This window comes from Staurois parvus, unplaced genomic scaffold (genome assembly GCF_062004578.1).
Source record: "Staurois parvus isolate SC_StPar_1 unplaced genomic scaffold, SC_StPar_1.0 ptg000845l, whole genome shotgun sequence".
NCBI classification, from domain to species: Eukaryota; Metazoa; Chordata; class Amphibia; order Anura; family Ranidae; genus Staurois; species Staurois parvus.
Genome location: NW_028318641.1, coordinates 2587796 through 2614970, shown reverse-complemented (window position 1 = coordinate 2614970; position 27175 = coordinate 2587796). Strand labels below are relative to the sequence as shown.

Below are 27175 nucleotides of genomic sequence, written 5' to 3'. Positions count from 1 at the left end.
TAGGCCACGTCACATGACAGAGCGGGGTCAGCGCATCCTGAAGTGCACAGTGTGCAGCAGTTGCCAACTGTCTGCAGAGTCAATAGCTAAAGACCTCCAAACTTGGTGTGGCCTTCAGATTAGCACAACAGTGTATAGAGAGTTTCATGGAATGGGTTTCCATGGCCGAGCAGCTGCATCCAAGTATTACATCACCAAGTACAATGCAAAGCGTTGGATGCCGTGGTGTAAAGCACACCGCCACTGGACTCTAGAGCAATAGAACAACAAACACCTTTTCAATAATCCAATGTAACCCTCTCCCACAATCTCATATACATAAATATAAATGTAAATGTCCACACCTCAATCCAAAAATATAAAATTGTGTAATAAAGTCCAAAAATAGAAAAATAAAATGGAAAGTAAAGTCCAAATTAAATAACAATAGTCCTTTTGTGTGTAAAACATCCAAAGAATATCCAAAAATATCCAAAAATATCCAGAATCTTCCTACTCAATCCAAACGATCCTCAAAGAACGAAAAATAATATAGTGCATTATCCTTAATACATATTATTGTGAAATGATATCATGCAATCACATCAGTGATCAGGATAGATAAACGAATAAGTGATGGTGAAATCACCTCAATCCTGTGCTCTTAGTGAGAGAACACTGCATAAGTGAGAATAGAACCACACAGTGTAATCTAAATATTAACAACCGTGACATAAGTGTCAAAGCAGTGCCACACTCTGTAAGGGGATATGGTTGCAATTACCCTCTTGTTGTTTAAATAGAGGACATATAAAATACTTAAATCCCCAAGGTAGCCTTCCTGCGAGGTGCGTCTTCCTCCCAGGAATAGACAGTGGGGTCCCTTTTTCTTCCAAGGTCAAATCCCTCAAAGAGACCACGGTCCCCGTATCTCTCGGGTGGAAAATAGGAGCAAACTCAGTGGAGTGTCATAAAAGTACACTTTAATTAGGTAGACTCACATTTCAGTTAATACCGTCCATCTCCCCCTCCGTTCGTTCGTACACAGAAACAAAAATGGCCGCGCTGCTCCTTCCGGCTGCAGCGTCTGAGCGTCTGACGTCACGACCTGACGCGTTTCGTCACTTCCGACTTTTTCACAAAAAAAAAAGTCGGAAGTGACGAAACGCGTCAGGTCGTGACGTCAGACGCTCAGACGCTGCAGCCGGAAGGAGCAGCGCGGCCATTTTTGTTTCTGTGTACGAACGAACGGAGGGGGAGATGGACGGTATTAACTGAAATGTGAGTCTACCTAATTAAAGTGTACTTTTATGACACTCCACTGAGTTTGCTCCTATTTTCCACCCGAGAGATACGGGGACCGTGGTCTCTTTGAGGGATTTGACCTTGGAAGAAAAAGGGACCCCACTGTCTATTCCTGGGAGGAAGACGCACCTCGCAGGAAGGCTACCTTGGGGATTTAAGTATTTTATATGTCCTCTATTTAAACAACAAGAGGGTAATTGCAACCATATCCCCTTACAGAGTGTGGCACTGCTTTGACACTTATGTCACGGTTGTTAATATTTAGATTACACTGTGTGGTTCTATTCTCACTTATGCAGTGTTCTCTCACTAAGAGCACAGGATTGAGGTGATTTCACCATCACTTATTCGTTTATCTATCCTGATCACTGATGTGATTGCATGATATCATTTCACAATAATATGTATTAAGGATAATGCACTATATTATTTTTCGTTCTTTGAGGATCGTTTGGATTGAGTAGGAAGATTCTGGATATTTTTGGATATTTTTGGATATTCTTTGGATGTTTTACACACAAAAGGACTATTGTTATTTAATTTGGACTTTACTTTCCATTTTATTTTTCTATTTTTGGACTTTATTACACAATTTTATATTTTTGGATTGAGGTGTGGACATTTACATTTATATTTATGTATATGAGATTGTGGGAGAGGGTTACATTGGATTATTGAAAAGGTGTTTGTTGTTTGCACTTTCAAGGGTGAAAGTTTGACTTTTCAGAAGGGAGCTATAGAGTATTGGTTTATTATTCTAGAGCAATAGAGACATGTTCTCTGGAGTGACCAATCACGCTTCTCTGTCTGACAATTTCATGGATGTGTTGGGGTTTGGCGGTTGCAAGGAGAACGGTACTTGCTGACTGCATTGTTGGAGGGGAGATTATGGTGGGGGGTTGTTTTTCAGCAGTTGGGCTTGGCCCCCTAGTTCCAGTGAAGGGAACTCTTAAGGCATCAGCAGACCAAGACAATTTGGACAATTTCATGCGCCCAACTTTGTGGGAAGAGTTTGGGGATGGCCCCTTCCTGTTCCAACATGACTGCACACCAGTCACAAAGCAAGGTCCATAAAGACATGGATGAGTGAGTTTGGGGTGGAGGAACTTGACTGTCCTGCACAGAGTCCTGACCTCAACCCCATAGAACACCTTTGGGATGAATTAGAGCAGAAACTGCGAGCCAGGCCTCCTCCCCCGACATCAGTGCCTGACCTGACAAATGTGCTTCTGGAAGAATGGTCCAACCTTCCCATAGACACCCTCCTAAACCTTGTGGGCGGCCTTCCCAGAAGAGGTGAAGCTGTTATAGCTGCAAAGGGCGGGGCCAACTCAATATTGAACCCTACGGACTAAGACTGGGGGGGCCAATAAAGTTCATGTGTGTGGAAAGGCAGGCCGACCAATACTTTTGGCAATAGAGTTTATATTAAAAATCAGCTTCAATCTTATCAAAAATAACGGATCATGTTTGGTTGAGGATTTCATAAATTGGAGCCATCATTTTTAGTAAAATATTGGCCAAATCGATCTTCAGGTAAATTTTGCGGTTTTAGGTTTTACTTTAGTTTAAACATGTAAGAGCATTAGGCTTAACCAATGGGAGAAATGGTCATGAAGTGTAATTACTGGATAGAAATTAGAACAATGTATCAATTCCAGCCTTTTTAGATTGCATCAATGTCCCGTAGATGAATGACGTGCGCTGACCCACAGCAGCTAATCCAATACACATTAATGAACTAGAAAAAGGGGTCTCCAAAGTACAGCTTATGGGCCACATCCATCCCGCAGCTAGGGACCGTGGTGTAGCCATAGACTGATGATTCAGGTCAGCACAGGCCACCTATGGTCTCCACTTCTACACCTAACAACCTGATGTAAGAGGGGACTCTGTTATGAGGGGGGGACTCTGATGGGAACCCTAATGTAAGGGGGGGGGGTCTGGTGTAAATCCTGATGTAAAGGGGAACCCTGATAGGAACCCTGAAGTAAAAGGGGACTCTGATGGGGACTGTGACTGCAACCCTGATTTGGGGGAGGATTCTGAAGGGGACCCTGATGTAAGAGGGACTTTGATGAAAACCCTGTTGTAAAGGGGGACTCTAATGGGGACCCTGATGTAAGGGGGGGGGGGGGCTCTGATGCAAATCCTGATAAAAAAGGGGAACCCTGAAACAAAAGGGGACTCTGATGGGGACCCTGATTTTAGGGGAAACTCTGATGAGGACCCTGATGTAAGGAGGGCTATTATGGAAACCCTGATTTAAAGGGTAACTCAGATGGGAACCCTGAAGTAAAAGGGGACACTACTGTTAGGGCGCCTCTGATGGAGACCCTGATGTAAGGGGGGACTACGATGGGGACCTTGATGTGAGGGGGAACTATGAATTGGACACATAAGAGGGGGAACTATGAATTGGACACTAAGAGGGGGACTATGAAGGAGACACTGATAATAGGGGGGACTATGAAGGGGACACTGATAATAGGGGGGACTATTAAGGGGACACTGATAAGAGGGGGGACTATTAAGGGGACACTGATAATAGGGGGGACTATGAAGGGGACACTGATAATATTGAAGACTATGAAGGGGACACTGATAAGGGGGGGGGGTGTGACTATGAAGGGGACACTGATAATAGGTGGGACGATGAAGGGGACACATATGAGGGGGGGGACTATTAAGGGGACACTGATAAGAGGGGGGACTATGAAGGGGACACTGATAATAGGGAAGACTATGAAGGGGACACTGATAATATTGAAGACTATGAAGGGGACACTGATAAGGGGGGGGGGGTGTGACTATGAAGGGGACACTGATAATAGGTGGGACGATGAAGGGGACACATATGAGGGGGGGGACTATGAAGGGGACATTGATAAGAGGGGGGACTATGAAGGGGACAATAGGGGGGGGGGGATTATGAAGGGGACATTGATAATGGGGGGGACTATGAAGGGGACACTGATAAGAGGGGGGGGGGCTATGAGGGGCACACTGATAAGCGGGGGGGGGCTATGAAGGGCACACTGATAAGAGGGGGGACTCTGATGGGGACCCTGTTGTAAAGAAGCATTATGATGAAAGGGGAATTCTGATAAGGACACTGATAAAAAGGGGGACCCCGATAGGGATCCTGATGTAAAAGTGGACTCTGACAGGGACCTCGATGGGAGTGAGAGGAGACTCTGATGGGGACCCTGATGTAAGGGGGGGCTCTGATTGGTATGGGACCCTGATGTAAGGGGGAACTATGAAGGGGAAACTGAAATGAGGGGGGACTCTGATGGAAGGGGAATTCTGAGTGGCACCCTGATGTAACCCCCTACTCTGGAGGGGACAATGATTTAAGGGGGACTCATTCCTACTAAATGTCGTTATTTTGACCAGCGAATATTCGTAAAATACACAAAGTGGCCCTCGTGCTGGAAAGTTTGGAAACCCCAGAATCAGAACACATAAAGCTACTAAAAAGGTCCCGATTGCTGTGTGTTATTGCACACCATTGCTCTTGCCATCTAAATGTACTATAAATCCACGATACAAGACATTAGTCATTGGACATACGTGTTCATCTGACCACTAGTGAGAATCTCTTTTTGTAAACAGAGTTATCAAATAATCTACTTTCAACGTACTACAACCTAGACTCGCCGCATCTGAAAAGTGCTTGTACAGTGTCGAGTGCATTGTGAGGGCTACAGGTGGTGAGAATTCTCATTTTTATATCTTTGCTTATAAACAAAATCTAGAAATATATCCTATACAATGCGTGTGCCATATAATAGTGGTATTGATATGAATCTTACATCCTCCTTACATCCGATGCAAATACATTTCGGTGGTATTTCCAAATATCACAAATGATAAGAGAACATTAAACAGAATAAAAAAAAACATAAATCCTAACAACTCAACCGTCCACATGAGATAAAATCTCTATATACACTGTGGAGTCTGTAATAAAACCGAGCACCTTACGAGTTCTGTGCATGTAATTCATCACATACATACAGAAGGCAGTCATTTTGTAAATTAAAATACCCAATGACATCAGATGTTTTAGGGGTTTATTTGGATGAATGTGCGAGCATTTGGCCAGCTGTGATAATGTCTGTTTTAGCTTCATACAGTGATTTCCTATGATCCTCAGCCCCATCTAGTGGCGATGTTGAGGTACTTCAGAAAAACACCCATGCTAAGAAAAAATACCGCATTACGGCCACTAGAGGGAGCTGACGATCTTAGGAAAGATGGTCAGAATTTGTCAGGGCTAGGTGAACGCTCCTCTCATCGTTGAAAATTTTATTTTTTTGTTAAACAGACCCCTTAGTATTGAGCCATGACTTGGATGCCTAGGGATACCTGTGATTGCAGCTGACATTCCAGGGATATCAGTGTTATACCGGCCATAGATGGTTCGAAAATCGGCCGATTTTTTGGCCGAAAGAATAATCGGCCGATTTTCGCACTGTTAGTGGGTTAATTGGTCGGCCGATTTCTGGGTTTTTTGCACTTTTGGATTATCGGTCATGTTGGAAAATTTGTGGAAAACGGCTAGTTTTCGTGGCAATGATGGCCAAATCGGCTGATCGTTTCAACTAAACAAAAAACCGCGCATGAGCCGTGACCTGCAAGGAACAGATGTTTGGCTGTTATGGGGATAACTTTATGACTTTAGTCGGCCGATTTTTGTAAGCAGTGGTGGTAACGTCGGCTTAACGATCGAACGATTTTTAATTTATCGTTCAAAAAAATCGGCCGATTTTCGACCCATCTATGGCCTGCATTAGGCTCCATGTACACTGCAGCTGATAAACTGACGTTCAGGAGCTGTTCTGCGTTTTTTTTCAGCAGCCCCTGAACTCTCCCTAATGTTTTCCTATGTGTCCATGTACACATCGTCCTTTACAGGCAGTTGAGTTTACAGTCATTTTTTTCAATGCAACAAACTTGCATTCAGGCGTAGATTTTATCAGCGTTTCAAACGCATGTAAACGTGGATAACCGCGTTTATAAGCGTTTGGAAAATATTTTTTTTAACTCTTCCATTTCCAGATGCTCTTCAGAGCCTTTTTTCATTATGAAAAAGCATTTTCCCGGTACTCAAATGGACCCAGTACACCATACTTTGAGGTTTTGCATGAAAGAAAATATGTTAGACACTGCTGCAATAATTTCTGCGCAGAAATGAGCCGGAACACATCTAAACACCACATAGAAGAAAAAAAAAAGACAGCTGATCTCAACAAATACTGCTCTCTCCATTTCTCTCAAAATGTCTGAAATAGTTAATTTTTTACCGTTTTATGGCATTATGGAAGGTCTCTTGAGGTTATCTTTAAAAAATGCTTCTAAATGCAAACGCTCATAAACACGGTATGCAAACGCGGCTAAACAGACGTTTTTTAACCTTCGTTTTCCAGCAGTCAGTTTCGGTCGTTCAGAAGTGTCCCGTGTACATGGGGCCTTAGAAGAAAGGCAGTTGGCTTTTGGCAGTTAGCTATGAACAGGCCTAGCTTTGGGGCTGTCAATAGTGCTTGTGGAAGTGTCCATATGCTATTCTATCAGGAGATTGGCCATCTAGCAGGGGTGGACTGACAACTCATGGGGCCCCCGGGCAATAGGGGATCATGGGGCCCCTGTGTCCTTGCCCTAACTCAAAAAAGCCTATGAAAAAGGTACCAGGGGCATCTCATGGGGCCCGTGCTGACCCCGGGTCCTCAGGCAGTGCCCGAGTTTCCAAATGGTCAGTCCGCCCCTGCCATCTAGCATCTATGGGGGGGGGACCCCAGCTTATTAATTTACTAGGAACGTCCATAGCAAAGTCAATGACCAATTCATATTTTGCATTGTTTTGGCATTTCTACCATCCACAGAATTGCCTTCTCTCCTGTGTATAGACCCTAAAACTGTGTAAGTTATTGACTTTAAAGCATATTTATACTCAAAAACCAAAATAGAATATATTGCAGATTACAAATTCTTAGATTACGTGGTTTCATTAGTTTTCTTTTTTTTAAGCCTTTATTTTATTTTAATTTGTTATTCATTTTAATATTTTTTTAATTTTTATTTTCCTTTATTTTCACCTGCTGATTTGGCCGGTAAGTCTGTTATTTTTTTTTCAACTTCCTTTAACAGACCAAGCTGTCCAGCAAAAAATGGCAGTTAGCGGGTTGAGAGAAGCCATTTACCACTGACAGGGGTGCTTAGAATGATCAGCTTTTATTTACGCAAGTAAAACCTTTATCCCAAAAGAAAAAAACAAAAAACAAAAAAAAAAAAAAAAAAAAAAAAAAAACAGCTGCTGGAGTTCATCTTTAATTTGTTAGACCAGTCCAACGAAATCTGCTAGTTCTTCTAACACTACCGTTCCCCCCCTCATTGACAATGCTGCTGCCAAAGGTGTCTCCATTGCTCCTTCATAGATAGAGGAGCCACCCTACGACAGGGAGAGGGTTAAGAGCCAGATGTGAAAATAAAGGAAATAACAAAGAAAAAGTAAAGGAACTAGAAACAAAAAACTAATGCAGACACCACATCTAAGGACTGGTCACTGCAATATATTACTTGTTTGGGTTTAGATATACTTTAAAGCAGTATTAAACCTAAAAGCAAATATTTATTACATTGCAGCTTACCAATCCTTAGATGTTGACAGCTGCATTCATTTTCTTTTTTAGGCTTTCTTTCTTCTATTTTTATCTGGTGATCCAGCCAGCAAGTCTGTTGTAATTCAGAAGCTCAAGCACTCCAGGAGACTCTATTAGTTTACAAGAATGGCACAATCCACTTAACACTGGCAGGGTTGATTAAAATGATCAGCTTTTATTTATTCATGTAAAACCTTCAGGCTCCAAGCACACTAGCGTTTTTTTAAAGCTAAAAAAACTGGATAATAAAATGCTGGCAATAGTGTTTCTTAGTAGCGTTTTAGTAACGTTCAAAAGCGTTTAGGAGCGTTAGTGTTTTACAAGCATTTTACAGTACATGTAGAGGAAGAAAATTTAAAAATTTAGCTTCTAGGAGCAGAAAAAAATGCTAAAAAGAGCTTCTAGGAGCTTAAAAAACGCCAGTGTGCATGGAGCCTCAGCTCAAAAAACGCTAGAAAAAAAATGCTGGATAGAAATTTCTAATAATAGCATTTTTGTGCCAGCTTGTAGTAGTGTTGTCGTAGCATTTAGAAGCTTTTAGGAGCATTAGCGTTTTATTAGGTACAGTTGTGTTCAAAATAATAGCAGTCAGACATCACTAACCGGATCAATCACTGTTTTTGGTAGAAATGATATTTCTACATGGCAAATAATTTCCTAGCAGGTGTAGTAGAGTAATAGAAATCCAACAGACCCAACAGTCATGACATGCATGCTGCTGATTCTGTGTCATTGAATCACTCATTGAAAGGGGCATGTTCAAAATAATAGCAGTGTGGAGTTCTATTAGTGAGGTCATTCATTCTTTGAAAAACAGGTGGCAATTATTGCCCTTATTTAAGGAAGGAAGGCAGCAAATGTTGTACATGCTGGTTACAGTGCATTTCTCTCTGAAATTCTGAGGAAAATGGGTCGTTCCAGACATTGTTCAGAAGAACAACGCACCTTGATTAAAAAGTTGATTGGAGAGGGGAAAACATATAAAGAAGTGCAGAAAATGATCGGCTGCTCAGCTAAAATGATCGCAAATGCTTTAAAATGGCAACCAAAACCTGAAAGACGTGGAAGGAAGCGAAAAACTACCATTGGAATGGATAGAAGAATAGCCAAAATGGGGCGGACTCAGCCAACAATCAGCTCCAGGAAGATGAAAGAAGGTGTGACGTTCCCTGTGAGGACTGTTACAATTAGAAGACGCCTATGTGAAGCCAAGCTATCTGCAAGAAGCCCCCGCAAAGTCCCACTGTTGGAAAAAAGACGTGTGCTGAAGAGGTTACAATCTGCCAAAGAGCACATTGACTGGCCTAAAGAGAAATGGCGCAACCTTTTGTGGACTGATGAAAGGAAGATTGTTCTTTTTGGGTCTAGTGGGCGGAGACAGTTTGTCAGACGACCCCCAAACACTGAATTCAAGCCACAGTACACTGTGAAGACAGTGAAGCATGGTGGTGCAAGCATCATGATATGGGGATGTTCCTCATACTACGGTGTTGGGCCTATTTATCGCATACCAGGGATCATGGATCAGTTTGAATACATCAGAATACTTGAAGAGGTCATGCTGCCTTATGCTGAAGAGGAAATGCCCTTGAAATGGGTGTTCCAACAAGACAACGACCCCAAACACACCAGTAAACGTGCAACATCTTGGTTCCAGACCAACAAGATGGACGTTATGGAGTGGCCAGCCCAATCCCCGGATCTTAATCCAATAGAAAACTTGTGGGGTGACATCAAAAATGCCGTTTCTGAGGCCAAACCAAGAAATAGAGAAGAACTGTGGAATGTTGTCCAATCATCCTGGGCTGGAATACCTGATCACAGGGGCCAGAAGTTGGATGACTCCATGCAACACAGATGTACAGCAGTTCTCAGAAACAGTGCGACTACAACCAAATATTCATGAAGTCATTCAAAGGAAAGCAAAATCTTCAAACATTTCTCAGTTTATATAGTGAATGTTTGAGTTTGTAAAGAAGAATACAAACACTGCGATTTTTTTGAACCGTCTAATATTCACTTTTCTTTAATTTTTTTAGAAGAACACCACAAATTTGATCTATTTTTCTTCATGTTTTGATTTGGAATAGAATGTGTCGTGTTCCCAATGCATTTGTGTGGATGGAAATAAAAGCTATTAGAAGGATTTTCAGCTTTATTCACTTTTTCAACACACTGCTATTATTTTGAACACCACTGTACATGAACCAAAAAAAAAACAAAACTTGCAAAAAAGCTGTTAGGAGCGTTCAGCATTTTTTTTTTCGGTCAAGAAAATGCTCCTAAAAACTCTACATAAAACACATTTTTTTCCTGTCCCTAAATGCTGAAGCTTAAAAAACCGCTTCTAGCATAAATGAATGTGCATGGACGCATAGGTTAACACGATTTGCTTCTAGGAGCTTAAAAAAATGCATGGAGCCTCATCCCAAAAAAGAAAAAAAAAATGTTTACTGTAACTGCTTATAAAGCATGAGCTGGCGTTTGGCTTCAATTTGTTAGTGTATTTAAACCTGCTAGTCCATCAAACACTCCCCTCCTCCCCAGACTGACAATGCAGCTGTCCAAAAGTATTCCCTGTGCTCCTTCATCCAGAGTGGGGGCCGCTCTAATACAGGAGGTGTGTTACTGGCTAGATCACGAGGTGAAAACAGAGGGGAAAGGACTAAGAAAAGAAAACTAATGCAGCCGCCGCATCTAATGATTGGTAAGCTGCAATATATTACATTTTTGGTTTCGGGTTTATTACCGCTTTGGTGATGAATCCAGTAAGAGAATAGATAAATATAAACACAGAGAAGCCTGGACATGAAGTATCAGATCATTTCGTAGAACCTGTAGAAACGAATCTTGGGGATTTAAACGGTTTGCATAAAGAAAGCGGTGGAAGACTTTCCACTTGTCAAAAATAAGGATGAAGAGGACCATTTGAGAAGATCACTGGAATTACCTGTCCTGTGAAGGGAGAATAGCAAACAAGGGAAGTATTTTTGATGTGTCCATGGCCAAGACACGGGGGGGGGGGGGGGGGAGGGGCACTTGCCTTGGTGCAGTATTGTGGAAAGGGGGGACCCTGCCATTCAGGCAACTGTTGAATGGAGCACCATTGTAGTCAAGATAGCTATGGACAGGGGCGGACTGACAACTCATGGGGCCCCCGGGCACTAGGGGATCATGGGGCCCCTGTGTCCTTGCCCAAACTCAAAAAAGCCTATGAAAAAGGTACCAGGGGCATCTCATGGGGCCCCCTACTGACCCTGGGCCCTCGGGCAGTGCCCGAGTTTCCAAATGGTCAGTCCGCCCCTGGCTGTGGAAGGGAGGATTCTGCTTTCTCCTCCCTCCTGCAGCAGTTTGGCATCTTCGCCCTGAGCACTGGATGGCCTTGTCCCAGCTCTGGATCCTCTGGACCTCCATGCACACAGCTAAATACACCGTTGAATACTGTGAATGGTCACTGCCAAGCTGGCCGAACACTAGTAGATGACACAGCGTAACACATTTGATGTCTGAAAGTACTTCAAAATTTAATTTAAATTGTGGAATGAATGGACTTTCCCAAACAAAAACCGCATTAATTCCAGCAAAATGCCCATCTTCTTGTCACTGGGTTCGAAAACAAAGATTTGTATTGGTGTATGGCCAGCTTTACTGTGTCCAGCCACTTTTGCGATTCATACACCTCCCCACATGCAGCCTGCTGATTGGATGATGAACACCACACACACAAGTCATCAATATTTATATAGGCATGAAGAACAAAAACCTCCCAAATGCTGCACATCCTGTAAAGCCCTACAGCGTCTATAGAAGAAGCAGCCTCAGGTTGGGCTCCATCCAAGCAATGCTACCAACGCATTTCACCCGGCCCACAGGGCGTAATTATGGAATAAAGTATACCCAAAGGCAAAACTTTTTTCTTAGTTTTGGTACGAGTGGAGAGGAATTAGAACCCCTGTTGGTTTTTATTGCTGTCTGTGCCCCCATTAGGGAGATTCACCCTTTTTGTCCTGTTTACCATTCTCATTGAAAGTGATAGTATTATTTTTTTTATTATTATTATACAGGATTTATATTTCGCCAACAGTTTGCTCAGCGCTTTACAATATAACGGGAGACAATACAGCAACAATACAGTTCAATACAAGAGGGTTAGGAGGGCCCTGCTCCTTGGAGCTAACAATCTAAGAGGGAGGGGCTAGTGGTACAAAAAGGTAGTAACTGTGCGGGATGGACTGGTAGGAAGAGTAGAAGATTCCAGTATTAGCTGAAGGCAGGATAGGCTTCCCTGAAGAGATAGGTTTTCAGAGATCGCCTAAAAGTGAGCAGAGTAGGCGATAGTCAGATAAATTGGGGTAGAGAGTTCCAGAGGATGGGGGAAGCTCTGGAAAAGTCCTGGAGACGAGCATGGGAGGAGGAGACAAGGGAGCTAGAGAGCAGGAGGTCTTGCGAGGAGCGGAGATTATGGTTTGGGTGATATTTGGAGACAAGATTGGTGATGTAATTTGGGGCGGAGTTATAAATGACTTTATATGTTATTGTTAATGTTTTGAATTTTATCCGTTGAGCAATGGGAGGCCAGTGGAGGGATTGGCAGAGAGGGATGGAGGACACTGAGTGGAGGTCAGTGGAGGGATTGGCAGAGAGGGGTGGAGGACACTGAGTGGAGGTCAGTGGAGGGTTTGGCAGAGAGGGGTGGAGGACACTGAATGGAGGCCAATGGAGGGATTGACAGAGAGGGGTGGAGGACACTGAGTGGAGGCCAGTGGAGGGTTTGGCAGAGAGGGGTGGAAGACACTGAGTGGAGGGATTGGCAGAGAGGGGTGGAGGACACTGAGTGGAGGCCAGTGGAGGGATTGGCAGAGAGGGGTGGAAGACACTCAGTGGAGGCCAGTGGAGGGATTGACAGAGAGGGGTGGAGGACACTGAGTGGAGGCCAGTGGAGGGTTTGGCAGAGAGGGGTGGAAGACACTGAGTGGAGGGATTGACAGAGAGGGGTGGAGGACACTGAGTGGAGGCCAGTGGAGGGATTGGCAGAGAGGGGTGGAAGACACTCAGTGGAGGCCAATGGAGGGATTGGCAGAGAGGGGTGGCAGATACAGAACGGTTAGTAAGGTGGATGAGTCTGGCAGCAGCATTCATGATAGACTGAAGAGGGGATAGCCTGCAATTCGGTAGGCCAATGAGGAGGGAGTAAAAGAAACCCCTAATTTTAAATTGTCCCTAGAAACGAAATAGAGGGCAAATCTAGTTGTGGTGGTCTGGGGGTCCCCAAGGAGTTCTCCTAATTTGCAGAGATTTTCTCGCTTCCGGTTTTGAAAATGGGACAGGAAGTGAAGGTAAAATTGCCCAGATGGCACAAAAGACTGGCAGGGATTATAACCCTCCCTTACTCTATCCAAAATGAAAAAAAAAAAGTTTTGCCTATAGTTCTACTTTAAGCATGGGTGGGGTGAAACATGTTGGGGTATGGCCTAGATGGAGCCTAGATGGAGCTGGACCTGAAGCTGCTACTTCTGTACACACTCTTGTGTTTTGAGGGATGTGCAGCTTTTTGAAGGTTTTTGTTTTTCATGCTTGCGTTCATTGAGCGATATGAGCTCTCCTTCAGCCTGCAATCTCAGCATGAGCCACCAGATCTGGACACAATAGGAGCCTGGAGCGGCATCACCACTTTTTGGTGTTGGTTCACAATCAATATTTATATATTAGAGATGGCCACTGTTGCTATAGCTGGCAATGGTAATGTCCGCTTGTCCACAGGCCCCTTACTGCCTACAAAAATTCATGGTGTTGGTGGCCCATTTATCCTAAACAAGTATTACATTTTTAAGAGGTTCCTCAATAAACCTCAGAATAAAAATAAAAAACAACATTCTTGCATATATTTTTTTCTCTTTTTCTAAGTGTTAACTGTTTGGAGGGGTCTAAGGCAACATTCTAAAGGTCCTCCAGAAGGGCACTCTTGGACACCACCGGTATAGATATTCCATATCAAGCAAGTAGGCCCATACTTTTCTGCATCAATGGAATGGGGTGCTGAGTGGTACCCATGTGATGGATTACAGAAAACACAACACCCTCCCCCCCCCCTTCTGGAACATTGAAAAGGGCAATGGCAACCTCAAGCTGAAAGGCAACGAGATTAAGGTTGGAGACTCCCCATGTGCCTCACATTCACATTGTAGCTGGAATGTCGTTTTCCAGAACAGAATTAAAAACAATACATTAATATTTGACAGTAACTATGACATCTTATATTTGAGATGCTGATTGTTTCAGACAGTACAAATGGTGTAAGATTTTTTTTTTTTTTGAATAGCCTATTGTGGTACAAAAAGAAATATATATAATAATAAAGATGTTGCCTGTAAACAAGGACAGGCCGTCACGCACAATTGTGCAAATGTGCAACACTCACAAAGCACCTTGAATGTTGTCATTGGGCAGTCGTCCATGTCCGGCAGTACCATACTGCATAATGACATGGTCACTGCAAAGCACGGCAAGTGATCTCACTTTGCCAGGAGCACCCATGTGAATCATCATGTCGTTTTGTGCCTGAGTCTCACCTTTCGCACAAGCCGTCACAGATTACGGTTTCCTCCAGTCTCCTTTGAGTTGCCTGAGAATGTATGCTCAATCCATATAAAGTCATTCTACGTGTGGACAAACAGCCACGAGGAAACCTTTTTTATAAGCAGAACAAGCACAGCATTATACGGGATATTTAACTCTTGTTCTTTGGTTCTGGTGCTAGCCATGTTGGGTCTCCTGACATGAAGAGCACCAAGTGTGTTCAAGTCTAGGGTGATGGTGGCGGCACTGCTCTTACGGCAATGCCCCGGTCAGTGCTATGGGGCTACTAGCTCTGTGGCTGCAGCTTGTTGGCATAGAAGTCCCTGCAGGTCTGGCAGCATCGCTGGTACCACCTCATATCCTGGCAGAGGTTCTTCTCCCGGATAACTCGGCAGTACACTGTCCACTGGTCACCAGTGCACTTGTACGTCAGTGCAGCTGTAAGAAGAAAAACTTGGTTAGGGTTGCATGATAAAGACAACAAAACTTGAAAATGGTAAAATCTAAATATGAGATCAACAGATGGCCGTGTTCTTTATGATGGATTTTTATAAAAGTCAAATCATGGTGTGCTTCTTAAGGATGCATTGAAGTAGAGAACACTGATTAGGATTTATTAAAAACATGTCTCTGAAGACACCTTCATGGATTATGCTGGACTTCACTTAGGCTGCATTCACACCTGAGAGTTTTGTAGCTCGAAGCTTCAAAACGCTGGAGGAGAAAGAAAAAATCAATTATTGGTTCACATCTCCACTCCAAGTCATCTGCAACCAAATGGCTGAAAAACAAAAACAATTATTGTTTCTTTAATAGCTTGACTTGGGCAGATTGGTGTGTTTTTGAAGAGTTTTTTTCCCCCACAGAAATGCACTGAATGCATGTCCAGCAAGCGCCAGGACCGTCTCCTAAAGTTGATTCAGATTGGCATGGTTGTTGGTGCCAGATGGGCTGGTCTGAGTCTTTCAAAAACTGCTGATCTACTGGGATTTTCATGAACAACCATGTCTAGGGTTTACAGAGAATGATCCAAAAAAAAAGAAAATCTATAGTGAGTGGCAGTTCTGTGGATGAAAATGCTTTGTTGAGGTCAGAGGAGAATGGGTAGACTGGTTGCTGCGACATTCAGATGGTAGGGTCCGAATTTGGCGTAAACAACATGAAAGCATGGATCCATCCTGCCTTGTATCAATGGTTCAGGTTGGTGATGGTGGTGTAATGGTGCGGTGGATCCATCCTGCCTTGTATCAATGGTTCAGGCTGGTGGTGGTGGTGGTGTAAAGGTGTGGTGGATCCATCCTGCCTTGTATCAATGGTTCAGGCTGGTGGTGGTGGTGTAATGTGTGGTGGGTCCATCCTGCCTTGTATCAATGGTTCAGGCTGGTAGTGGTGGTGTAATGGTGTGGTGGATCCATCCTGCCTTGTTTCAATGGTTCAGGCTGGTGGTGGTGTCATGGTGTGGTGGATCCATCCTGCCTTGTATCAATGGTTCAGGCTGGTGGTGGTGGTGTAATGGTGTGGTGGATCCATCCTGCCTTGTATCAATGGTTCAGGCTGGTGGTGGTGGTGTCATGGTGTGGTGGATCCATCCTGCCTTGTATCAATGGTTCAGGCTGGTGTGGTGGTGTAATGGTGTGGTGGATCCATCCTGCCTTGTATCAATGGATCAGGCTGGTGGTGGTGTAATGGTGTGGGGGATCCATCCTGCCTTGTATCAATGGATCAGGCTGGTGGTGGTGTAATGGTGTGGGGGATCCATCCTGCCTTGTATCAATGGTTCAGGCTGGTGGTGGTGGTGTCATGGTGTGGGGGATCCATCCTGCCTTGTATCAATGGTTCAGGCTGGTGGTGTCATGGTGTGGGGGATCCATCCTGCCTTGTATCAATGGTTCAGGCTGGTGGTGGTGTAATGGTGTGGGGGATGTTTTCTTGGCACTAGCAAGGTGTGTCTAATAAAGTGGCCGGTGAGTGTAAATAGTATAGACAAATTAAAAAAAACACAAAAAACATTTAAATCTGAACTCCACAGATGACATATTTTGCATACTTACATTGGGCCAGCTTGGCAAGTATGCATATGCAATGCGTGATCGGCCCTGTTGAAAGCTGTAAATCACTTTAGTAGCACAATCTCCTACAGTAATGGCCACAGTCATTTGTGTGCTAAGCATTTCCCCCTCTGCCCCACAGGGAGTCACTTGCTCGGCCACCATTCAGAGAACACCTTGCAGTTTTTCTCAACAATTGAAAAATGTTCTCAGAATGGACGAGGTGGAGATCCTGATGTCACCGCCCTGTGCATTTTTCTCCAACAAATGTAAAGAGTTTTCTGATTAGATGAGGTGAAGATCCATACGTCACTGCTCTTCCTCTCCACCTTGTCCAACCAGAGAAGGCTTTGAGAAAAATGCAAGAAGTTCTCTGAATGGCAGCAGTGCAGAGTGAATGACTCCTTGTGGTTACTATGCAGAAGGGCAGCACTTGGAAGACCGCAGCCATCACTATAGTAGCTCAGGCTTCTACAATGACTTGCAGCTTCCAGAGAGGCCAAACAGGTCTCACATATGCATACCTACATTGTGCCAAGCTGGCCAAATCTATGTATGGAAACTCTCAGCCCTGGAGATCAGCTTTGAAAAGTCATAATTATAAGCCATTAATTCCAAATTGCCTTGTAACATATTCATGCAATCAAGTTTAAATAAAGAAGTTCTAAAAACCTGATGTTACCAACCAAGTCTTGGAGATGTGATGGTGTTGGCATTCACTTTTTCATTGCAAGCTTCTTGATGACATTGCTTATAGGCCACTGGCTTGGACAGAAAGGAACATTCAATTCCGTGGCGACCGGTCACTTTGTGCATACACTGTACTACACGAGATTGCAGGCCTTTACCGCAGGTGGACGAGCACTGCAGGAACAAAATTAAAGTGTCAAAAAGGAAAAATTCAACCACTCGGTTTCTCAGTTTGAAATGCTGCAAGGAGAAAGCAGCAGGAGCTTTATTGCAAATAAAGTCAGCCTAAGATGAATTACAGAAGCTATCAATGTATTCCCTTAAAAACCCAAGATCAAATGTAAGCAACACAGGAGATCCATCATTATTGTATTTTTTTTACAGTTTTGTCCCCTATGGGGCAGAGGACATTTAGTGCTCTGTCCCATGTTTCTATGTGCTTTCTAATCCTACTTATGAGGTCTCGCCTGTCCCCCTCCCCTCCTGCCCAGGCTGATCCGACAACAGCTATGAAGGAGACAGCCGATTCATAGATGCAGGTTATCTAGCTGTGAGCACTTTCCACAGACATGCAATAGCAAGAGGAATGCATGGGCAGATATGTTCCCCCCCCCCTCCTTGCCGTTGCTTGTGTGGGGAAAGTAATCACAGCAGCTATGAACCAGCCGTCTCCTTCATGGCTGTTGTTGGAATGGCCGAGGCAGGAGGTAAAGAAGGCAGGTTGGTACTCCTAACTCATAACTAGGGTTAGAAAGCACTTGGAAACATATGATAAAGCACCACATGTACAAGGGCTGTATTGAATGTAAGCTCCAAGGAGCAGGGCCCTCCTAACCCTCTTGTATTGAACTGTATTGTCTCCCATTATATTGTAAAGCGCTGAGCAAACTGTTGGCGCCATATAAATCCTGTATAATAATAATAATATTGAATGTAATGCAAAAGTGGGCATAACTTTTTTTTATTAACGTTCACATGTTAGTATTAAAAGTCTTCTTCTTTAGTAACTCTTCTCTTTCATTGCAGCTAAACAATGGATTCCAAGCAGAAACAATGTGCCATCATTGAGTTCTTGAAGAGGGAGGGGTGCAGGTTGTCCAACATTGATGATCTCCCACTGTGCGGAGTGTCTTCAATGCTGGTCTCCCACTGTGCGGCGTACCTTCAATGCTGGTCTCCCACTGTGCGGTGTGTCTTCAATGCTGGTCTCCCCACTGTGCAGCGTCTTCAACACTGGTCTCCCACTGTGCGGCGTGTCTTCAATGCTGGTCTCCCACTGTGCGGTGTGTCTTCAATGCTGGTCTCCCCACTGTGCGACGTGTCTTCAACACTGGTCTCCCACTGTGCGGCATCTTTAACACTGGTCTCCCACTGTGCGGCGTGTCTTCAATGCTGGTCTCCTCACTGTGCGGCGTGTCTTTAATGCTGGCCTCCCCACTGTGTGGCGTGTCTTTAATGCTGGTCTCCCCACTGTGCCGCGTGTCTTCAATGCTGGTCCCCCACTGTGCGGTGTACCTTCAATGCTGGTCTTCTACTGTGCGGCAGGTCTTCAATGCTGGTCTCCCACTGTGCGGCGTACCTTCAATGCTGGTCTCCCACTGTGCGACGTGTCTTCAATGCTGGTCTCCCACTGTGCGACGTGTCTTCAATGCTGGTCTCCCACTGTGCGACGTGTCTTCAATGCTGGTCTCCCACTGTGCGACGTGTCTTCAATGCTGGTCTCCCACTGTGCGACGTGTCTTCAATGCTGGTCTCCCACTGTGCGACGTGTCTTCAATGCTGGTCTCCCACTGTGCGACGTGTCTTCAATGCTGGTCTCCCACTGTGCGACGTGTCTTCAATGCTGGTCTCCCACTGTGCGACGTGTCTTCAATGCTGGTCTCCCACTGTGCGACGTGTCTTCAATGCTGGTCTCCCACTGTGCGACGTGTCTTCAATGCTGGTCTCCCACTGTGCGACGTGTCTTCAATGCTGGTCTCCCACTGTGCGACGTGTCTTCAATGCTGGTCTCCCACTGTGCGACGTGTCTTCAATGCTGGTCTCCCACTGTGCGACGTGTCTTCAATGCTGGTCTCCCACTGTGCGACGTGTCTTCAATGCTGGTCTCCCACTGTGCGACGTGTCTTCAATGCTGGTCTCCCACTGTGCGACGTGTCTTCAATGCGGATCTCCCACTGTGCGGCGTCTTCAATGCTGGTCTCCCACTGTGCGGAGTGTCTTCAATGCTGGTTTCCCACTGTGCGGCGTGTGTTCAATATTGGTCACCCACTGTGCTGCATGTCTTCAATGCTGGTTCCCCACTATGCGGTGTACCTTCAATGCTGGTCTTCCACTGTGCAGCATGTCTTCAATGCTGGTCTCCCACTGTGCGGTGTGTCTTCAATGCTGGTCTCCCACTGTGCGGTGTGCCTTCAATGCTGGTCTCCCACTGTGCGGCGTGCCTTCAATGCTGGTCTCCCACTGTGCGGTGTGCCTTCAATGCTGGTCTCCCACTGTGCGGTGTGCCTTCAATGCTGGTCTCCCACTGTGCGGTGTGCCTTCAATGCTGGTCTCCCACTGTGCGGTGTGTCTTCAATGCTGGTCTCCCACTGTTTGGTGTGCCTTCAATGCTGGTCTCCCACTGTGCGGTGTGTCTTCAAAGCGGGTTTCCCCTTCTTTAAACTTCTTCATCCATTGCTCTGGTCAATGGTGTCATCTCTGTAAACAAACTGTACTCTTCTGTGGATGTAGGACAGCCTGCACCCCTCCATTGTCAGGCACTCAATGACAGCACATTGCTTCTGCTTGGAATTTATTATTTGCCTGCAATGAAAGAGTTACTATAAAAGAAGCAGTACTCTACCAACATATGAAATTTGAACGACTTATGTAAGTTTTTAACAAAGTTATGCCCAATTTTGCATTACTTTCAGTACAGTCCATGTTCATTGTCCCATTAAGAACAGAACTGTAAAAAAATAAAATAATGATCCCAACCTTCCAACTGTCATTTTAGTGGGACAGCTTGGCCTGTTCAAGGAAGTTGAACGACAACAGATTTACTAGCTGGATCACCAGGTTAAAATAAAGATATGAAAAAACTAAAAACAGAAAACTAAAGCAGACACCACAATGAGGAGTCGGTAAGCGGCAATTTATAAAATTTTGGTTTTCGGGTTCAATACAGCTTTAAATCCACCCCAAATGACAAAGAGCAGTTGTGTTTTCAAATCAATCAATTATTGTAACTGTGTGTTTGAGTTCACTACACAAGCAGACAAAGGAGACTTGCTGTGAAAAGCAGTCAAAAGGACGCAACGTGGTAGAATGAGTTTATTGTGGACCTTACTGAGAAAACAAAGATCAAAACTAAGCAAAGCGCATACTACATTAGAAAATGTAATATGAAGAGATTACTTTTCAATCAATCATGTCTCCTTTCCTGTCCTCTGAAGCCAGGGCTAGAAAAGTCATAACACTACAAATCTCCAATATGTCTTGGTTTACACTAAAAAACTAAATCCCTATTTAGAAAGCTTTACAAAAACTCGTCTTTTTGAATTGTGTTCCTGAGTCGTGGGGGTTCGGTCACTAAAGGCAAATAGGTTGATCACTTCGCTAGGGGAGTTGAACTTTGCAAGGGAATTTCCTCTGCTGACTTCATCCAATCCTGTGCAAGCAAAAGTGTTGCTTTTTTGTTTCCATTTTCCTTGTGCGCCATTGGGAATCCTTTGCAAAGCGACATTTCACCACATTTACTAAGCTCTGGGGTAAATTCCCTTTGCAAAGATCGACGTCTCTTGAAAATGTGAACAACATCTTGTCACGGTATTATTCTGGTGGGGGAAACGGAAGAATTTGTGAGCATTAAGGCTCGTTCACACGTGAGCTTGGGGTGTTTAGATCGCAGTGAGGTGACTGGTAGACTGTGGTCTGGGCTTGTTGACACGCCATCGCAGAGCATCAAACAGAGTGCAATGCAGAGGGACTACTTGTAAAGTTGGAGGTGTAGTAGGGAGCAAGAGCTGCATAAGCCGATGCCTCCTCTGTAGTGCCGGCTTCTGTCCCATGCGGAGTGATACCAACTGCACCCCACCTCTTATCCCGTCACTATCGAGACCACTAGTGGTCTCCAGAGTGGTGCCAACAGCAGGAAAGAAGAGATGTTCAGGTCAGTGTGAAGAAATACACCGGGCATAATAGTATAGGGCTGCTTTCACACTGATGTGCTGCGGTCTACCCACACCGTGGGTGCAGTGCAGTCTACCTGCAGCTTTCCTGTGGGTGTGCTGCACTTAGCCATAGACTTCTTTTATATCCTGCAGGTTAGGTGCACTAAAATTCCTGAATGCAGGAGTTTTGCTGTGTTTTTAGAAAGTGCAGCACACCTAGAGGATACAATAGAAATCTATGGCAAAGCGCAGCTCACCCAGGAGACGTTTTCCAACTCAGAAATTCTGTTTTTGATTTTTTTTTTTTTTTTTTAGAGGCTTTCAGCCTCTCATAGATGGGGATGTCACACAGCATAGAAGAGAGCTGAGTGTAAACTGAAACCTGAGTGGAGGGAAAGGACACACCTCTTCTACACAATCTCAAAGGGCAACATGCACAGCTTAGGCCAGGGGTAGGCAACCTGCGGCTCTCCAGCTGTTGTGGAACTACATTTCCCATGAGGCATTGCAACATTACAAAACTGACAGTTACAGCTATGACTTGCAGAGGCATGATGGAACTTGTAGTCCTGCAACAGCTGGAGAGCCGCAGGTTGCCTACCCCTGGCTTAGGCTGTCAATTACCTTCTGTGTGCTGGAGTGGGACCCTTTCTCTGGATTGTTTGGTGTCGGCATAGAATGTCAGGACTGACTCATGCAGATAGTAGAAGAAAGAGAGAGCAGACAGAACTTACACTAGGTGCTTTGGATTGAGGCAAGCACACACTATAGGAGGATATGCTTTTTTCATTTCAGAGATTTCCACTTTAAAGAGTCCTTTTTTGTTTTTATGTATGCAGGAATTGGGTTCCATTTAGTCCTTACCTTGGACCAGTCCCCTGTCTTCCACTCATAGCATCCTGTGTAATTCTCACAGTCCTCCTCTTCTTTTGGCCTAGTTGCAGAGTCACATTTGCCCCTTGTATTGGTACAGGATATCCTCCTCTTCTTGGTGCCTCGCCCGCAGTCTGAGGAGCACTACATATATAAGAGAGACATTTATACAGGTTGGTGAAGTCCTATTCATGAAAAATTGCTTCACGGTTCTTTATGAATGTCCTTGTGCACAGACCCTTAATGGTTTATTTGAAAAAAACAAAAAAAACTAAATCAAACAAACATTCACTAATCTGTAACAAATTTTCCCTATATTTTGTCTCAATAGGTTTATTTCCTATGATTGTCAGCTCCATCTAGTGGCTATTAAGTGGGATTTTCCTGATTAAGGTATTTCAGGAAAATACCAAATTATGGCCACTAGATGGATCCGACGATCATAGATCATAAACCTTTTATACAACATATGGGGGAAATTTGTTATAACTGGGTGCATGCGTTAGTCCAGCGATTTTTTAAAATAAATAGACCTTTTAATGTGCTGAATCTATCAATGTATATGGTCATAGTACAGCTAGAATTATGGGTGACGGCATCCTCACAGCACGTCGTAGCAGATTTCCAAATATTTTATATCACGTACTGGGACTTCCAGGCTTTACTTGACTTCATTCAACTATCCATTCCATATGGATACAGAACATTAATATTCCTAAATAACTTGTTCTTTCCACTCCCCAGGCTTGGGGCTGTGTACTGTGGGAGATTTTTATTGTTTTTATTTATTTCAGGTACTTATATAGCACTGTCAATTTGCGCAGCACTTTACATACATATTGTACATTCACATCAGTCCCTAACCCTCAAGGAGAGTACAATCTAAGGTCCCTAACTCACATTCATACAGACACATAATAGAGACAATTTAGACAGGAGCCAATTAACCTACCAGCATGTCTTTGGAAAGTGGGAGGAAACTGGACTACCTAGAGGAAACCCACGCAGGCACAGGGAGAACATGCAAACTCCAGGCAGCTGGTGCTGTGGTTGGGATTCAAACCAACGACCCTAGTGTTGCCAGGCGGAAGTGCTAACCATTAAGCAACTGTGCTGCCCTAGAGATCAGACAGTGAATGCAGGGTCCTGGGTTTAGTAATACTTTAAGAAAATAAGGAGAGAATATGTCGAGGATGAGTGAATGCATGTCACACGTGTCCAGCCAATATTTTTTTTATAGGTAGACCCCTATATGTTCCTTTTACAAAAGGCAATTATACTCCAAAAATGTATTCTTGATTACATAAAAAAAAATAGGTTGAGCCAACTGCAAAAATGCCTTACAATTCCCAAAGGCATGAAACATCCCATATGGAATAAAAATATATTTGAAATCGATTTTAAAAATATTCTTCCCAAATATATTGACATATATTTGAAATACTACAATTTTGGCCGTATTAAAAAAAAATAAATAAATAAATAAAAAAAAAAAAAATATATATATATATATATATATAAAAATATATATATAAATACATACATACATAAACACATACATATATATATATATATATATATATATATATATATATATACCCATAAAATATATTTCAAGAAATATATATATATATATATATATATATGTAAAACGCCTAAAATTGATGGCGCTATATAAGTACCTGAAATACACAAACAAATATATATATATATATGTAAAAATGTATGTTAAAATTACCTTTTTATATGTTAAAAAAAAATCTGAAGAATATATTTTAAAAAGATATATTTTAACAATATTTATCATATGATTTGTAATATATAAAAAATGCATTTCAACATGCAGTATATTTATATATATTGAATACGGCCAAAATTGTAGTATTTCAAATAAATGTCAATATATTTGGAAAGAATATTTTTAAAATATATTTCAAATATATTTTTCTTCCATCTGGGATATTATGGATCAGGAAAAGATTTTTATAGCTATAAGAATCGCTGAGCTGATTATATTTTTTTTAGGGGTGGGGGGAGGTACTCAGTTGTGTTGAATTGTTTCAGTCAACTGATACTGTTTCCCCCAACACACGGCGGAGGTAAGGGGGTCTGGCTGGGCTATCTTCTCCATAGATATTTAACATGAATAGAACCGCAATGGAACCATTGATTGGTGGTCAGGACATCCAACTGCCATCGGATCTGTACGGCTTCTCTGATCCACACTTACTGCTGACCATTCTGAAGCCTCCCATATAGACAGACAGTCTTGACCATCACAGCTCTGTCTAGTTGCCGGCTTGGGGCTAGTGCAATAAATATCCCGCGTGTTGACATAGGTGCCATTCTGCAGCTGGTATACACAGGTAACTTCTCGCTGCTGGAATCCTTTTTCGCAGGTGGCCGAGCACTGGCCCCATGACCCCGTCATCCATCTGGAGAACAAAAGTAGAACATGACATCGGATTACAATCACATAAGGTAGATACGATGAATGCAGCCAGTAATGATTCAGCCCCTAAACCTCATTGCAAGGCCTGCCGCACTGCACAGCCAGGAAGAGCTCTTTGCTACGACTTCATTTAGCTTTGTTGGGATCTCTGGTTTGCTCATTGGATGGAGGAGTCGATGCCGATTCATTTTCCAATGAACAGGATGGAAGAGGAGAGGTGACACAGGAGCTGACCAGGACATAAATCTGAAACTTGCCTAGGCGAGCAGCACTGCAGATGAGTGCATATCGCAAGACTGGCTGAACAGAATTTCACACTCATTGAAGGGTAAAACAGCAATCATATTTACAATGTTCTGCTGTATATCCAGTATGCTTGGACTATAAACATCCATGGTATGGTCATTCTCAAGGTTATGTCTACCTTTTGCCTGGGAGGAAACCATAGCACCCAGAGGAAACCCACGCAGGCACAGGGAGAACATGCAATCTCCAGGCAGGTTGTGCCATAGTTGGGATTTGAACCAATGACCCTAGTGCTGCCAGACGGAAGTGCTAACCATTCAGCCATTGGCCATCTTGGCTAATAAAACCTATTAGATAAAGAGATAGGACAGTCATGTACACAGGAATTTGTCTATTATCATGGCATCATAAGTGACAACCAGCATGGATTTATGAAAGACCGCTTCCGTCAGACCAACCTGTGATCGTTCTATGACAGTGATCTCCAAACTGTGGCCCAGGAGCCAGATGTAGCTCTTTGCTGGCTTTTATCCAGCCCTTGGGGCACTATGTCATACACTGATACCGACAATGAGGCATAATTCCCCCCTACTGACCCAAAGAAGGGGCAAAATTCCTCCCCATGACACCAAAGATGGGGCACAATTTCTCACAGTGACACCAACAGTGGGGTCCAATGACTGCAATGATGAGGCACAATTCCTCCCAATGACACCAACTTGGGGCACTATTCCTCCCACTGGCACCAAAGATGGGGCATTGTTTTATCCAACATCGGAACATTTTCTACTCCTAATGGCCACAGTCTGACCCCCCCTAAAGTCTGAAGGACAGTAAACTGGCCCGTTGTTTAGAAAGTTTGGAGACCTCTGGTCTATGAGGCAGTTAGTGAGATTTGCTAAGGCATTTGGTTCAGTACTTTTAATTCAGTGGAATTCAAACTTTCTATACAAAGGGCCAGTTTACCGTCCTTTAAACTTTAGGTAGGGCAACCTTTCACAAGTGGAAGCAGAAAACAGTGTGACGTCAATGAGAGTAAGCAATGACCCATCATTGATATTAGTGGGAGGAATAGTACCCCATCATTGGTGTCAGTGGGAGGAAGAGTTCCCCATCATTGGTACTGGTGGGAGGAATAGTGCCCCATCATTGGTGTCAGTGGGAGGAATAGTGCCCCATCATTGGTGTCAGTGGGAGGAATAGTGCCCCATCATTGGTATCAGTGGGGGAAATAGTGCCCCATCATTGGTGTCAGTGGGAGGAATAGTGCCCCATCATTAGTATCAGTGGGAGGAATAGTGCCCCATCATTGGTGTCAGTGGGAAGAATAGTGCCCCATCATTGGTGTCAGTGGGAAGAATAGTGCCCTATCATTGGTGTCAGTGAGAGGATTAGTACCCCATCATTGATATTGGTGGGAGGAATAGTGCCCCATTATTGGTATTACTGGGAGGAATAGTGCCCATGTGTTGGTGTCAGTGGGAGTAATAGTGCCCATGTGTTGGTGTCAGTGGGAGTAATAGTGCCCTATTGTTGGTGTCAGTGGAAGGAACAGTGCCCTAACACTGGCGTCAGTGGAGGAATAGTGCCACATTGTTGATGTCAGTGGAAGGAATGGTGTCCAATCATTGGTATTAGTGGGAGGAAACTAGTTACATGAATGAGTCCAGAGAGTAAAGATAAAAGACTCATTCTCTGAATGATCTAAAGTTGAGCGGTTGGCCCCAGGGTCCTGTCTTGGAGCCAATGTTTTTACATTGTTTGTTAATGATATAGAGTTTAGAATCAAAAGCTCGATTTCAGTGTTTGCTGATGATACCAAATTATGCCAGGAAACAACTTCAGCACAGGATGTAGCACCATTATAGAAAGACCTTGACAAAATAGGGGGTTGGGCAGCTACATGGCAGATGAGGTTCAATATTGAGAAATGTAAAAGGTATACACTCAGGGGCCAAAATCGCACATCAGGAGGAGTTCTCTCCTGGGGAGAATCGCTGATGAAAAAGGATCTGGGGGTGCTTGTGGATCACAGACTTGGCAATAGAATTCAATGGGCAATATACAGTATATCAGAGATGAATCAATGTTTATAACCCTTTACCATGCACCGGCTCACGCTCATCTTGAATATGAAGTTCAGTATTGGTCACCAGAAAGAGTTCAGCGAAAGGAAACAAAATGAATAAG

The 27175-nt window shown here is 43.7% G+C and overlaps 1 protein-coding gene across 2 annotated transcripts in view; it reads right to left on the bottom strand.

The window, feature by feature from the left end:
• Positions 1-14180: 14180 nt before the first annotated feature.
• ADAMTS17 (ADAM metallopeptidase with thrombospondin type 1 motif 17) overlaps positions 14181-27175 on the bottom strand; it is a 508325-nt gene continuing 495330 nt past the window's right edge. For both annotated transcript variants that reach the window (XM_089655532.1, XM_089655533.1), the window contains 4 exons: positions 24518-24722; positions 22279-22431; positions 17260-17437; positions 14181-14963 (listed from right to left, as the gene is read on the bottom strand). In XM_089655532.1, the coding sequence (XP_089511658.1) occupies positions 14812-14963; positions 17260-17437; positions 22279-22431; positions 24518-24722 (688 nt within the window). In that variant the 3' untranslated portion in view covers positions 14181-14811. The remainder of the gene's footprint in view (positions 14964-17259; positions 17438-22278; positions 22432-24517; positions 24723-27175) is intronic.